This window comes from Dryobates pubescens, chromosome 8 (genome assembly GCF_014839835.1).
Source record: "Dryobates pubescens isolate bDryPub1 chromosome 8, bDryPub1.pri, whole genome shotgun sequence".
Lineage (NCBI taxonomy): Eukaryota > Metazoa > Chordata > Aves > Piciformes > Picidae > Dryobates > Dryobates pubescens.
This window is the reverse complement of record NC_071619.1, coordinates 12,183,064-12,195,765: the sequence shown is the minus strand read 5'-3', so window position 1 is coordinate 12,195,765 and position 12,702 is coordinate 12,183,064. Positions and strand designations below refer to the sequence as shown.

Genomic DNA, 12,702 nt, shown 5'->3' with positions numbered 1-12,702 from the left:
GGTGCAGGGTGGGTAGAGGGGCTGGTGCAACAGAAATCCTGTACTTGAAGGGGGAGAGAGTCCCCCTTCACTTTATTCCCTCCATGCTGTTACTGAAGGTGTGTTTACACACGAGGATGCAACTGGGAGGATGTGGAGTGCCCCAGTGTGAGCATCCTGGGCCTATGCTGCCGACACAGAGAGGGTTTGCAAACCAGCCTCCCCCTGGGCAATGCCTCCTGTGTCCAGCACCCTCCTCCTATGACTGCTTCACTGGAAGCGTGGATGAGGTATGTGTGCAGGAACCCACCTGTGCTGAAGGGGACAACGGTGCCAGCCTGGCCCAGGAGGGCTTGAGGTGGGGACTCAGCTCTCCACCACAGCACCACAAGTTGCTTTGGACTGGAGCATGATGCTGCAGTGCAGTTTTGGGTACCACTGAGCAGCAAATCACCTTGGCTGCATAACTCCCCCATTGGTATGACAAGAGGCAGGAACCAATCCCGCACCCCCCCTCATGGTGCAGCTGGATGCTGCTCCAGCCCCACTTTCTCCACACTGAAAGAGACAGGAGCAGAGTTTTCATCCTGCTCAGAGCATGCAGAAAACACACCTCACTCAAGGCTGGTCCCTGATGGAGCCTTCACAGTCAGGTGAGATTCTGGAGGACCAAAGGAACCCTTGCTGAGGTGACAGGGACAGTTCACGAACAGGACACCCGATGAAACTAGTGCAAGGGTTCAGCCTCAGATGCTTAGTAGGTTTCTGCCATTAGCAGAATCCATCCCCCAGGAGCCCACCCTTGCTGGACCTACAGGGACCATTAGGATTGGTGGGACATGAGGACACAGACACCAGTGTGTCCTGCAAGCATTCACCAGCTTCCCAGTCAGCATGTGACCATTCACCTTGAACTAGGCACACCCCAGGAGAGCTTCTCTGCAGGATCTGGAGGTAGTCAGTGACGGGCCATGACCGTTTCCTTGGGGACCTCATTTCAAAGTACCCAGAGAGTTCAAACTGGGGCCTTCTTTCCCATTCCAGTTTGGCCAGGGTCAGCTCCAGCCCCCTACCTCTATACATCAATGCTTAAACTCACTCACCTTTTAGCATTGGGTACATCAAGAGTAGTCACACATTTGGGCAAAGTCACTCTCACCTTCATTTCCACAACCTGCAGGAGGATTTGGAGCATCTCCAAGCATCAAAGTAATTTCCCAGACTCTTCTTCGTGCCTTCTGCAAGTTTTCAAGGTCAGTTTGAATATGTTAGAGGATAGAGATTTACCCTTGCTGAGTTGAACCAGTGCTTTTGGAGGTCTGAACCCAGAGAGCTGCTTTGGATCTCCAAGCATCAAAGTAATTTCCCAGACTCTTCTTTGTGCCTTCTGCAAGTTTTCAAGGTCAGTTTGAATATGTGAGAGAATAGAGATTTACCCTTGCTGAGTTGAACCAGTGCTTTTGGAGGTCTGAACCCAGAGAGCTGCTTTGGACATGGAGAAGAAACTTCAGGCACGGGGAAGCAGCTGAGTTCGTCCAGATGTATCTTTCACATGAAGCCTTCAGTGGAGGGGCTGGGAATGCCTCCCCGGGCAGAGGAAGCCCAAATCCTGCTTTTCCAAAAGCACTAGATCAGTGGCTAGGGACAGCTTGAACTGACAGCCCCAAAGAGAGGGCCTGCCCCTAGGCACTAAAGAAAAACCTGAGGAGAAGCCACGTCCCATGACCATGGGGTTTCCTTGCTTGCACTCCTCCAGGTTTTGATGGAAGGAAGATGGATGTGTCCCTCTACAGGAACTCCTGGGACAAATGCACCCAAAAAATGCTACAGGATTTTGCCAGTGACCTCTAGTTCTTGGAAAGAGGGCACTTGTGGCTGTGGTGGTATCTGAAACCCCAGCAAAAACGAGTCCTGACCCCATGCTTCCCAAGCCTGCCCCATCCCAGCAGCCAATGCAGAGCGGCTCTCAGCCGTATGGCAAAACTCCATCTCCTCGGCTGTGCCAGGACCCTGGGATGGGGAGGGGGGGGCTGCTCTTGGGGGGGGGGGGGGGGGGGGGGGGGGGGCGGTATTGCCTCCCCACGTGGAGGGCGGGGAGGGGGGCATCTTCCAAGCTGCCCCACATGCTGGGTGGGAGAGATCAATAAATAGCAGAATAAATAAATACAAGTGGCAAAGAGGCCTGAAATGATGCTGTCGTTTGCTGGGAATGAGAGACACAAGTGTAATTTAGGTTTTGATATTATGAAAGTCTCGCTGCTCTAAAACAGCAGGGCACTCAGTGCCTCATTAATAAAGGATAAACTTGGAGTCTATTTACAATGCACTTTTTGGGGTTATTTACACTCCATTATACATATGTAATGCTGCACATATTTACCGCTCTGTTCTGCTGCCGAGAGCAGCCGAGGCGGGAGGGAGGCAGGGTGGGAAGCTGCTGCTGCTGCTGCTGCTGCTGTGGAGCCCTGACCCCTGCTTAGACTGATGGCCTTTAAATGGCTTGGGATGCAGGAGAGCCCCAGGCCGGCTCCTGAGGATGGAAGGGCTGGCACGGGGTGCTGGGAACCCAGTACGGTCCAGTCCTTGGTCTCCGTGGGCTCAGAGCCCACCTACCCCCAGAGGCACCCCAAGGTTTTAGCAAGTGATGTAGGAAGGATGACTCTTTACCAAGTGACCATGAGCACAAAACATGCAAGCTATGGCCCCACCACAGAGTGGGTGACTGGAGAGAAGGTGGCTTGGTGATTTGCAACAGAATAAAGCACCCAGGTGTCAGCAGGAGGGGCTTGGCCCAGCAGCCCTCCCCACCACCTGGCTTTTGCTTCTTATCACAGCAAAATATTGTAACTCCCCTACAAACCTTATCTCCCTGGGGGTCTGCTGGCCTGGGAGCTCCCAGCCCTGTGGTGGTTGTGGAGCTGCTGTGAGGGTCCTCGGTCATGCAACTGCCATGCCCACAGCAGTCCCAGGAACGCAGGGCAGCCTCCAGCATAGTCTCCAGGATTCAGGGAAGAAATGTTGAAGAGGTTATGCTTGGGGAGCACCTCAGGGCCACAGTAATTCATGGGGTGCAGCAAAGGGATGTGGGTGTAGCCAAGATAGCTTTCGCTTCAGCAACTTGGAAGGGTCCCATGGCAGCACTCTCTGTGGGGTCAGCACATGAAGCCAGGCAGCGAGGGGCTTCCAGCAGGCTGTGGAGGGGCACAGTGGCTGAGTAGTCACCCCCAGCTCTGAGCTGCTCCCTGTTACTTCTGTGACAGCCTCTGGGTTTACATGACCAAACCAGATGAGACACAAGAGCCTAGGAGTCACCCTGGCCACCCTTCCTAGGAACTGTGGGGCAACATTGACCTTTCCAGCCAGGCAGGGCAGGAAAAAGTCTCTCATCCCTCTCTGCTCCTCCCCAGCACTAGGGGGGAACCTACCCATGCTTTCCACTTTTTGCTGTCCCAGGCTGAGCTTGCTAAATGATGGCTCTGGAGGCAATGCTCTTTATTAAACACCTTGTGTGGGCAGCTCTTGGCAAGTTCCAGGAGGTTCCCTCATTTCTGGGAGGGTGTCTCTTCCAGCACAAAGGAAATGTGCAGCAGCTGGTACAAGCCTGGTGCATCATTGGAGCTCATCCTCTCCCCTGGCTGCAGCATCCCTTCCTCAGCCCTGAGCTTCCTCCACCGTCCTTGCCCCACCAGGCCATCCAGATCAGGGCAGGCTGGACCCTGCTCCCTCCAGAGGGCTGCTCTCCAAGGCCCCATAGCCATTGAGCTTCATCATCCCAATGAGCTGGTTTGGGATGGAGAGGAAGGAGCGGCGCGTGGCAAAGATGTAGCTGATCTCCATGAAGGTTTTGTTCTTGGTCTCAGGGATGACCAGGTAGACGTACAGAGCCACCAACAGGCAGATGCCACAGAAAACCAGGTAGCAAAAGGCACCAGCAGACATCTGGGAACAACAGAAGAGCAGGGATGGGGCAGAGAGCCAGGTACCCCCAAGGTGGCCATGGCCCAAATCAATGTCCCCTCCTGTCACCCCTCCCTGGGCTAGCGCTGACCAGCACTGAGCTAAGTGAGGAGCATGGACATCCCTTGGGTTAAGCCCCCATCCTGTCCTGGGGGAGCAGTAAGGTGTGTCCACCCCCTCCTCCTCCCACGGCCCCTCCAGACCAGTACCTGCAAGAAGGGGAAGATAAAGCCAACAGTGAAGTTGCAGAGCCAGTTGAGGGATCCCCCCACGATGTAGGCAGCAGGACGGTGTGACTGTGTGAAGAGCTCAGCTGTCATCAGGAAGGGGACACCAGCTGCAGAGGGAGGGGACAGATTAAGGGCATGGGCCACAGGTTGCCTCATGTACCCCTGGGGTCAACAGGTCCTTCAGTTCTGTGGCCAAAGGGCTGGAAGCCAGCGCCACAAACGGTGGTGCTGGGAGGGCTGGAGGAGATGGGGGCCATGGAGATGGGCAGAACAGTGTTCTGCCTTTGGTCTCCCTTTGGGATCTGTCTCCATGGGTGGGTGATGTTCCCCTTGATACACCACAGTTGCACCCTGCTGGGTGCTGAAAGTAATCTCACAAGTTGCTTGCCTGGGAAGTTTCAGACTGAGTCAAAATCAAGGTGGACCATTTCATCTGGATCCTCATGTCACAACAATTTGCCTTGATGCTGATGTATTAAATCTGATACAGATCACAGGCCTGGAGAAACATGGTCCTGGTATCCTCCACAATGCCCTTTCCAGCCTCCCTTCATCAAATGGTTTAGGAGGTTTCCTTCTATCAATTAGCTAAAGGCTTGGACACTGCAACTGATTTAGGCAGGACAGAAAGCAACCACATCTCCAAGCATCAGAATTTTCCACAGGACACCAAAATGCCATTTTCCAGTCAGCTTTTCTCATGTGCAGGGGTGAAAACCAGAATGACTGGAAATGATCACCCAAGCCAGCTTGGCCATGAAAAATGACACAGGTTGAGGCTACTTCTCCTTGGATGGACTTTTAGGCTGGAGGTGAGGAGAAAGTTCTTCACAGAGGGAGTTGTTAGCCATTGGAATGTGCTGCCCAGGGAGGTGGTGGAGTCAAGGTCCCTGGTGGTGTTCAAGAGGGGATGTGGCACTTGGTGCCATGGTTTAGTAGTCATGAGGTGTTGGGTGACAGGTTGGACTTGATGATCCTTGAGGTCCCTTCCAGCCTCCTTGATTCTATGATTCTATTCTATGACTTAGCTCCTCCTGCCACATGGCACTGAGCCAGCAGCCCTGGGTGCCAGGACTGTTCCATTGCTGGAGGGATATGAGGGCTTATGGGGATCTGACAGAGGACTGTTTGGCATGATGACATATCTGGGGTCCCACTGCCTGGACAGGGCTGCCCCTATCTGAAAGATGCTCCAAGGAAAAAGATAAACCAAGAAAAAGTAGTGCTGAGAAGTGAGGGAGAAGTGGAGCCCCTGATGGACTCTTACTCACAGCTCGCCAAGAATGGAGATATATATTTTTTTGGTTTTAAAACTCCTATTCATCATTGTTTGTGAACAATGAGCCATTAAAATCCTAATTAAAGATGTAATTACAGTGAGTAAAGTCTGGGCTGAGGATGAATTATAGACCTGCTAACAGCTCTGCTAATACATCAACTGGGTAAACCAGTCCAGGTTTCACTCCTCACTCTTGAGCCCAGTCTCTTACCCATTCTCACTTGGGTTGGGATGCTGCTCAACCTCACTGTGATGGGAGCAGCTGACACCTCCACAGAGGTCTGGGGAAGGCTGCCAGAGCTTTCTATCTGCTTGGCTCAAAAGCAGAGATGAAGGAAAGGAGGTGGAGTGTGCCCTGGGGACGTACAGGGTTGGAGGCACTTGAGATGGAGCCTTACTTGCAGGGTGCAGCAAAACAAACCAGGGCCTGGCTGTGGGGAAGGGGGCAGGGTGCCAGTGCTGCCACCTGCCTGCAAACCCTGCTGCTGCCTGCTCCCCTAGTACCCCTCTTCCCACCACACCTCCCTCCCACTGGCCCCAGACCCACCTGGTCCCACGCAGAAGCCAGCGATGATGCCAACCACAGAGGTGACAGCAAGGTAGTGCATCCAGGGCACAGTGGTCTGTGAGGGGACACAGGGATGGGTGGTGCTGCTGGGGAGGTGGCCCTGAGCTTTGCACCCAGCATCCCCAGATGGGGTTCCACACCTGCCCCTCTGCTTGGTGACAGCCCTTGGGGATGGTGGCCATGCAGGACACGTGGGGGAGATGGAGACACGGAATGGGTGGTGTTGGGCACAGCTGTTGAGGGTCAGCCTCAGCAAACCTCAGGAACTTGTGATGCTGCAATGTCCCCAGAGCTTCTGGGAGCATCCCTTGGGAGCAGATAGCAGAAGAAGGACTCTGCAGAGCTCTCTGCCTTCACAGCATTTTGTATTTGCCTCCCCTGGGACAACTGTTTCTGCAGGAAAGCTACTGGAAGTGGTGTTTCTTTTCCACGTGGTTTTGGGGTTTCTTTTTTTGTCCTTCACTCTGAATTTTCCATTCCTCTATCGGGCAAACGCTGCAGGGAAGCACCAGCTCACCCCTACTTTCCATACAAGCTCCCTGCCCTGGAGTGATGCCCATCCCCTTGTCACCCCTCGTTAACGCACCCAGGGCTGCAGCCGCAGACCATGGCAGCAGCCCAGGGTGGGGGTGGTGTGGTGGTAGCCAGATCCTACCTGCAGCAGCAGGGAGACAGTGATGCCAGCTGAACAGATGCCCATAGCGCAGAACCCGGTGATGGTGAGGGGCCGCCGGCCCAGCTTCTCGATGGTAAAGCACTGCCGAGGGAGAGCACAGACTGATGGGGGGGAGGGTGGTGGTGGTGAGCTCCCTACCAGCGTGTGGTCACATCCTGAATCCAGCTGAAGGTAGAAGGATGTTCTCAGTGGCATCTTGGGTTTGGGGGGCAACCCCAGCTCAGAGCTCCAGGGCTGGGGCTGGAGGCATGGGAAGAGCAAGGACTCCAGGGCCCTGGGGTGAGCGTGCACCAGGGGGGCAGGTTCAGGGCTGGTCCTGCGGTCTCATTCGCAGCAACGGGGAGCAGAGGTGCTGGGCTGGGCCGGGCACCGGGCGCCGGCGGTGCGGCAGCGGCTGGAGCAGGCAGGGTATTGACAGCAGAACGAATGCCTGCAATTTTATAACCAATCTCGGCAGGTCCGTCGGGGGCTGTTTGCGGGGCTGCTCCCGAGCAATCTAGCTGCGAGGGCGGGGAGGGGGGGGGGAGGCTTCTGGGGGGTTGTGGCAGCCCCAGGGGCAATGGAGGGGAGAAGGGAAGAAGGGGAGAGCCTTCAGAGGGGCAAGGGGGTGACAGGGGAGCCCCATTTTGCCGTGGGTTTGAGCTATGGGGAGAGGGGAGCAGCCCCCACGCAGTCCTGGTTTTGTGGGCGGAGCCACAGCCCATCCATCTCTCTAATTGTCAGGCAGCGGATTTAGTGCCGGGTGGCTCAGGCTGGCCCCGGGTGACACTCGCAGATGGGACGATGGCTATAAATCTGCCTGGCCCAGTGCTAACTCTCCAGCTAAATGAGGCCTGGCTGGCGGGGCTTGGGCTGCTAGCCTGGGGCCAGGCCGGTGCTTGGCGGGGGTGGGGGGAGGGGGGAGGCAGATGGGGACATGTGGCTCTGCTAAAAGAGCAACAATTACATTTTGAACCAGAAGGAACCACTTAGCCCCCTCCACCATCTCCTACCTGCTCCTTGCCTGGCATTTCACATCAACCTCATCTCCCTGCTACCCACTTACTCCAAAACTCCCCTACTCCTCCTAAATATGACTCCACAGATTGAGCCTCTCTCATCCCTTCTCTCCACCCCATTTCCCTGCTAAACCCTCTGCCCTCCAGCAAAGGGGCTGTGCTGGTACAATGGGGTGGCATTTGGGGCTCCAATCAGCCCCCTCTGTTTGATGGTGCTGGGAGGTGACAGGAAAAGGCTGTACCCATCTGTCCATCCATCACTCACCCCAACCAGCCCAGCAACCACTTCAATGGCACCAGTGCCCACCGTGGTGTAGGGGATCTGGGACACGGGGATCCCGGCATTCTCGAAGATGGTGTTGGTGTAAAACCAGATCTGCCAGGGAGAGGACTTAGCATGAGCCTGCCAGTGGAGCCACTGGGCTCTGCATAGCCAGGTCCTGGGGTGAAGACACGGCAGGACTTACAGCATCAATCCCTGAGAGCTGCACGCCAGCGCTCACCACCACCACTGAGAGGGTTTGCCAGCGGACGGAGCGGTCCCGCAGCAGCTGCCAGACAGAGACCATCTTCACAGAGGAGAGGGATTGCTGCTCCTCCTTCATCTCCTCGATCACATCCTGCACATCAGGTGTCCCCAGGAACCAGCGCAGTGCTGTGGGGTGAGTGGAGGTCGCAGGCATGTCTCCCCATCTCAGGGTGGAGGATGGATGCTCATGGGCAGGCACAGGGTAGAGGCAGGGGCTTGGCTTTGCCCTGGCTCAGCCTGCCCAGAGGACCCGCCTTGAACTACGGGGCTGTGCATCCACAGGAACTGAGGAGATGCCTCCCACCATGAATATGGGCACCATGGAAATGATATGGTGCAACTGGGTTAGGGCAAGAAGGGCTGAACCATAAGGACTATGGTGGCCTGTCAGAGCTGGGTGCGGGACGATGCTATGAGGATACACGTTGGTTTTGAGAGACCTTGGACCAGTGCCCAGCACCTCCCAGAGCCAGTCTCCCCCAAGACACCTCCTCACCCTTGGTGGCCCCACAGACATCATTCCTCTCTATCAGCAGGTACCGTGGGCTCTCAGGGAAGCAGTGCAGCAGCAGGAGCTGGAGGGAGGCAGGAATGACCACCACTGACAGGAAAAGGGGCCAGAATCTGTCCTGAGGAGTCAAAATGGGACAAGTCACAGGAAAAGTAGAGCAGAGTCCAGTGTGCATGGGCTGGGCTACTGTGCTCACCTTGCCCAGCAGCTCTGGGAGGCCCAGGACTTGTGCAAAGAAAACCCCCAGGCAGATGAAGATGCTGGGAACAAGGCCCAGGAAACCCCGTAGGTTCTTGGGGGCGATTTCTCCCAGGTAGAGGGGCACCACACTCAGACAGATACCTGGGTGGGGACAGAAGGCACCAGGATGGGAGAGGCAGCAGGAAGAAGGGTGATGAGACAGACCATCACTGCACCTCCTCCTACACCCAGCACCATCCACAATGGGGACACCAGGGCCAGGGAGGTGGCCCTGTCTGCCCTATGGAGACACCCACTGCAGAGCCTGCAGCAATGGGGAACAGGAAGTCTTCTCCAGCCCCCCTGGGAACTGGTTGTAGAGAAGGGGCCATATGCAACCTCTTATCCCAGGTAGCACCTACCTGAGTGAAGCCCGGTGATGGAGCGGCCAATGATCACCATCTCAGGGGACCCCAGCTGCCGACTGAAGCCCATGAAGCCACCAGCCAGGAGGACAAGGAAAGTGCTGCGGCTCAGTGTGCCATTCCTAGCGGGACACAAGCAGCAGGGCAGCCCCTCCAGCCCCATCCCTTTCACTTGACCTTCCTGTCTCATGCCATGCACTTACCTGCCGTATCGGTCCACCAGCATCCCCACCAGTAAGGAGCCCACCAGCCCGCCCAGGGCAAAGATGGAGACAGTAAGGGAGTAAAGGAGGGTCAGAGGGCCAGGGGCCAGCCCATGCCCATACCGCTGGGCCCACGTGGTGTTGTAGAAAGCCTTTATGTGCTGTGAAGCAGAGAGAGACACACAGGCACCAATCATGTTGGGAGAAAGGGAAAAAGGCGAGGAAAGACAGGCCATAGAAAATGTCTAAGGTTTAACAACCCTGCAGATGCAGGGCAGGATGTGCTGGTGTGGCTGGGACATGCTGGTTTGGTTGCTCAGCCAGCCTCATCACTGGAGGGGCTTAAGGGCAAATTAGAGATGCCACAGGCAGAGCTGGAGCAAAGAGTTTGTGGACAGTTTTCTCCAACCCTTGCCTTCCAGGAGCGACCAGTCTTGGGGGGATTACATGAATGCAGGCTCCCATACCCTTCCTGTGCCTCTCTCCAGACCACTCTCCCTGGGTGACTGCCCAAGAGAAGCACCAGCATTTTGACATGGGGCTGGTGAGTAGCAGTCCCTCCGCCCCCCAGGAGGGCATGCAGAGCCCTTTCCCTGTTCCCAGAGATGCTGCCCTGCCCTTACCACCGCCGGTGAGTTCACCACAGCCAGGTTGTAGCCATAGAGCATGGAGGAGCCAAAGGACACCAAGAGGGTGACTGACAGCAGTGGGAAGGTGAGGTGCTGGGAGAAAGAAGGAGGGATCAGCACAGTTCTAGTCGGCACTGTGCCATGCCCAGCACCCAGCCCATCCAATCCGGCTTCCCTGTGGCTGGTCTCGTGGCTGTGGCGTGAGGCTTTACCCTGGCCAAGGCCCAACTCAGGCTGCTTGTCCTGGCAGCCTGACCCAGGCATCCCTGTCTCAGTGCTAGGAGGGGACAGTGGGCAAAGGGGCTTAGAGGGGGGCACATAAACGCCCTCTGTGCCCTCTGGCCTGGGGGACCCATCATCACTGAAATGTGCAGCTCCCCATGGCAGGTCCCAGCCTCCCAAAATGCTACATGCACCCACATCCTAAACTTATGCTCCCACCACCACCTCTGTCATTTGCTCCAGCTGTAGAGGGCACCACGCTGTGCGGAGCCGATGGCTACGGAGGGACATCCTGCAGCCTCGACCCAGCCCCGGGGGCAGGGTGTGCAGTAAAACCCACCTAGGGCAACCCTAGCCGCAGGAGCACCCCTGGGCGCTGCACCTTGCTGTCTCGCCTGGAGCAATAAGAGTCCCACGACCCCGCAGCCCAGAGCCCGGCCTTCCCCCCAGCACGGTAGCCAGATCTGTGGCACCCAGCAGCTCCCGGCTCACGCACAGCAAATCCCTACTAATCCCATCAGGAATCCCGAGCTGGGAAAGGAAGCAGGAGGGAGTCAGGCCAGGGCCTGATGAGGGACGGACACACCGAGGGGCGGGCGGGAAGCGGGGATGGGACAGTCCCCCCAACCCGCAGGAAGCTCACCCCAGTGATGTCCCGGCCGGGCCGCTGAGTCCCGTTCCCGACCGTCGGGGAGCAGCCGGAGCGGAGGGAAGGAGGAGGACGGGGGGAGGAAGGCAGCTCTGATCCCGCAGCCTGGCTCGTTTCTCCCATTTTTAGATAGAAGAAGGAGGGGGAGAGGAAAGGGAAGGTAGGGCAGGGCACGCAGCCTGGGTGCCCCCGGGGCTCACTTGGAGGCGCCGGAGCGGCCGGAGGAGGAGTCCGAAGGCCTGCCCCCCTCGCCGAAGGCAGGGGCAAAGGCAGGTCGGCACCTCCGGGCTGCCCAGCCTTCTGAGGGGCCGTGGCCAGGTCTGAGAACAGCGGGAACACCGAGGTAATGCTCTGCCACAGCTGAGCCCCCGTAGGTCCCTTCCAAAGGGTTGGTGTCCCGGGGGACCGCAAGCAGGGCAGCATCCCTGCATCGCCGCCGAGGCTCAGGGCGAAGGGGCAGGCTCACGTCAGCCAACACCCCCGTCACACCTCAGCCCCTACCCCATCCTGTCAGGCGTGTGGGGCTGACGTGCCCCATCCTCTGCAGCTCGGGTAGGAGCCTGGCAATCCCCCTGGCCACGGCGCGGGGCAGCTGCCGTGCCCGGACTCAGGGGCACAGCATCCAGCTTGAGAGGAGAGACTCTGCTCATGGCAGCTCAGAGGAATCCAATTTTGCTGCGGCCAGGAGCTGCCTCCCCTGCTGCTAATGAAGTGCCTTTAATTAGCAGCCTAATAGCAAACTCTTAATTTGCCGAACAGTCAGTTGAAAGGATGGGGACCCCACTAAGACAGGACTGGTAACAGCTCCAAGGGCTTGAAAGGGACAGACCTCGACAGGCTGGCCCCGCACTGTGGGAGGGATCACGCAGGGAAAGGAAGCGAGGAGCAGGGCTGGGAGAGCCCCACGGGCATGAGCACCTCCGGGCCAGTCGTGCCCAACCCCAGCCGGGCTGTCTGGGTGGTGGAGAACCTGGGCGCCTCATCCTCCTACACAGAGCTCCAGCTGTCCCGGGAGAGCACTGTGCCCTCTCCCCCAGCTGCAAGCCCTTCCCAGCCTGCCGGCGCGCAGTTTTGACCGGGATAGGCACCTGCTCAAGAGCTCCTCTCTCTTGCTCAGACTCACCTCCTCATGTCTGCGTAGGGGCAGCACCTTTACCTTCATGCAGGTGCGCTGGGCAGCTGCAGAGACCTCAGTGACAGGGCCACGGTGGGGAGTTACGGTCTTTTGGAGGCTGATCCTGTTTCATTCCCAGAGCAGTGGGTTGTAGATTCATTTTTTGGACATGCCCATGGATGAGATGACCCAGTAGGAGGAGGACTTGCAGCCTGCAGCTACCAGCCCTGCCCAAAGCACTTGCAGTGCTGCAGGGCAGCCCTAAACATCACCTGAACTCATCCCAGGTCCTGCACTAAGAGAGGGCAAAGCAGCAAACCCAGGCCAGCATGTTAAGTCAAGCAGGCTCTCACTTGTCACAGCTCGTCTCTGGGTCCAGCACCCAGAGGGTTCAATGTGCCCAGTCCAGTAGGCTCTGCCACAGGGGGAGGGAGAAACAGCAGCAGCCATCTCTGCCCCATCCTAAGTCATCCCAGCAATTATCCACCTGAAAGTCCTCCTGGAGCTTCCCAGACCCTCTGCAGTGAAGGCCTTACCCATCCCCAAGGTCAGT

General features: G+C 57.2%; 1 protein-coding gene across 1 annotated transcript; it reads right to left on the bottom strand.

Moving 5' to 3' along the window:
- Positions 1 to 3,678: 3,678 nt before the first annotated feature.
- On the bottom strand, positions 3,679 to 11,458 carry LOC104307161 (solute carrier family 2, facilitated glucose transporter member 9). Its single transcript, XM_054163610.1, has 13 exons — positions 11,030 to 11,458; positions 10,769 to 10,917; positions 10,159 to 10,441; positions 9,536 to 9,696; positions 9,330 to 9,454; positions 8,924 to 9,069; positions 8,713 to 8,845; positions 8,155 to 8,342; positions 7,953 to 8,063; positions 6,669 to 6,770; positions 5,993 to 6,068; positions 4,146 to 4,273; positions 3,679 to 3,918 (listed from the first exon to the last, which is right to left on the bottom strand). The coding sequence occupies exons 1-13, from the start codon at positions 11,456 to 11,458 to the stop codon at positions 3,679 to 3,681; spliced, it is 2,271 nt and encodes a 756-aa protein (XP_054019585.1).
- Between the last annotated feature and the right edge of the window lie 1,244 nt (positions 11,459 to 12,702).

Bases quoted from the DNA above. Each gene is read 5' to 3' on its own strand.
- LOC104307161 (XM_054163610.1), bottom strand. From the start codon at position 11,458: ATGCTGCCCTGCTTGCGGTCCCCCGGGACACCAACCCTTTGGAAGGGA. The intron at 8,343-8,712 runs GTGAGGAGGTGT...CTCACCCCACAG, and splicing joins TGTCTGTGGGGCCACCAAGG to CACTGCGCTGGTTCCTGGGG. The intron at 6,069-6,668 runs GTAGGATCTGGC...GTCCCCTCACAG, and splicing joins CTGTCTCCCTGCTGCTGCAG to ACCACTGTGCCCTGGATGCA.